The following is a 2272-nucleotide window of genomic DNA, read 5'->3' as shown; positions in this document are numbered from 1 at the left end:
AATGGGCAGTGCCATACCCTGGGGCACTGGTAGAGAGCTAGGGACATCCTGAATGGGCAGTGCCATACCCTGGGACACTGATATAGAGCCAGGGACACCCTGAATCGGCAGTGCTATACCCTGGGTCACTGGTAGAGAGCCAGGAGCGCTCTGGAGGGTCAGTGCCATGCCCTGGGGCACTGGTAAGGGATCAGGGGCACCCTCATCACATAGACCGCCCATGGCACCATACCTGGCACAATACTGCCACCTATGGTGTTCCAAAACACCCTTGGCACTGGGAAGTGCCATATCTGAGAGAGGTGCCAACGTGTGGGTATGAGCAGTGCCCTTCAGTGCCACTGTCTCGGAGATCGTCCGCCCACCCTTAACGAAGATCCACTCCCAGTGGGCGGTGGGCGGCAGGTGGGCGGCAAAGAGAGAGCCAAGGTGGACCAGACACTGGGCCGCCCCTCGTAGGCCTACAGTGCCAGAAATTGAGACTGCCATCACTACCAGACGACCTGGTGCCACCCTGGTCAAGTGCCAACTTAGGTCTACCCAGTGGGCCCAGTATAACCACAACGGGAACACCTGTAATGATAATTATTATTATTATTATTATTATTATTATTATTATTATTATTATTATTATTATTATTAGTAGTAGTATTATTGGATATATACAGTGAGAGAGAGAGAGAGAGAGAGAGAGAGAGAGAGAGAGAGAGAGAGAGAGAGAGAGAGAGAGAGAGAGAGAGAGAGAGAGAGAGAGAGAGATCCAGTTACCTACTTACTGCTAGGTGAACACTGACAGCAAGTACAAGGTACCTTGTACTTGCTGGTTATCGAACCCAGGTGCCACTGTTATTACCTTGTGGAAGACCAGAGTGCCAGTACGCTGGTTGAACACAGAGAGTGCCACACCCCTCTCAGCAGTGCCAAGCGAGGGTACACCCATACTGTGGGAGTTCCCACACTTGTAGATCACCTGGTGTGGGCATGAGACGGTGTGGGCGTGATCAGGGGCGTGTAGAGCACACGTACTCAACACCAGACCCCACCCACTCTGTGTTGATGACACACCCATGTCCAGAAACCTGCCCACAGTGAGAAAACCCAGTTACATTGTGGGAACACTAGCAGTGTTGCTACACTATTCTATATGATAGTTACATTGTGGGAACACTAGCAGTGTTGCTACACTATTCTATATGATAGTTACATTGTGGGAACACTAGCAGTGTTGCTACACTATTCTATATGATAGTTACATTGTGGGAACACTAGCAGTGTTGCTACACTATTCTATATGATAGTTACATTGTGGGAACACTAGCAGTGTTGCTACACTATTCTATATGATAGTTACATTGTGGGAACACTAGCAGTGTTGCTACACTATTCTATATGATAGTTACATTGTGGGAACACTAGCAGTGTTGCTACACTATTCTATATGATAGTTACATTGTGGGAACACTAGCAGTGTTGCTACACTATTCTATATGATAGTTACATTGTGGGAACACTAGCAGTGTTGCTACACTATTCTATATGATAGTTACATTGTGGGAACACCAGCAGTGTTGCTACACTATTCTATATGATAGTTACATTGTGGCAACACCAGCAGTGTTGCTACACTATTCTATATGATAGTTACATTGTGGGAACACCAGCAGTGTTGCTACACTATTCTATATGATAGTTACATTGTGGGAACACCAGCAGTGTTGCTACACTATTCTATATGATAGTTACATTGTGGGAACACCAGCAGTACACTATTCTATATGATAGTTACATTGTGCACCAGCAGTGTTGCTACACTATACTATATGATAGTTACATTGTGGGAACACCAGCAGTGTTGCTACACTATTCTATATGATAGTTACATTGTGGGAACACCAGCAGTACACTATTCTATATGATAGTTACATTGTGGGAACAAGCAGTGTTGCTACACTATTCTATATGATAGTTACATTGTGGGAACACCAGCAGTGTTGCTACACTATTCTATATGATAGTTACATTGTGGGAACACCAGCAGTGTTGCTACACTATTCTATATGATAGTTACATTGTGGGAACACCAGCAGTGTTGCTACACTATTCTATATGATAGTTACATTGTGGGAACACCAGCAGTGTGTTGCTACACTATTCTATATGATAGTTACATTGTGGGAACACCAGCAGTGTTGCTACAATTAGTTGAGTACCCACCTAACATTCTTCGGCACTGTACACAGACACTGCACCACCAACAGTACCACAACCAACA

General features: G+C 45.2%; 1 protein-coding gene across 1 annotated transcript in view; it reads right to left on the bottom strand.

The window, feature by feature from the left end:
* The window catches only part of LOC128701072 (uncharacterized), a 3297-nt gene extending 2236 nt beyond the window's left edge, over positions 1–1061 (bottom strand). Inside the window, exons 1-2 of the mRNA XM_053794618.2 lie at positions 854–1061; positions 1–573 (exon numbers count right to left, since the gene is read on the bottom strand). The exon at positions 1–573 is cut by the window's left edge and continues 2236 nt beyond it. Of these exons, the coding sequence (XP_053650593.1) occupies positions 1–573; positions 854–940 (660 nt within the window). The 5' untranslated portion in view covers positions 941–1061. The remainder of the gene's footprint in view (positions 574–853) is intronic.
* Positions 1062–2272: the final 1211 nt, after the last annotated feature.

Source organism: Cherax quadricarinatus, unplaced genomic scaffold, assembly GCF_038502225.1.
Source record: "Cherax quadricarinatus isolate ZL_2023a unplaced genomic scaffold, ASM3850222v1 Contig147, whole genome shotgun sequence".
NCBI lineage: Eukaryota > Metazoa > Arthropoda > Malacostraca > Decapoda > Parastacidae > Cherax > Cherax quadricarinatus.
The sequence above is the reverse complement of the archived record's forward strand: the minus strand, read 5'-3'. Positions and strand labels throughout refer to the sequence as shown.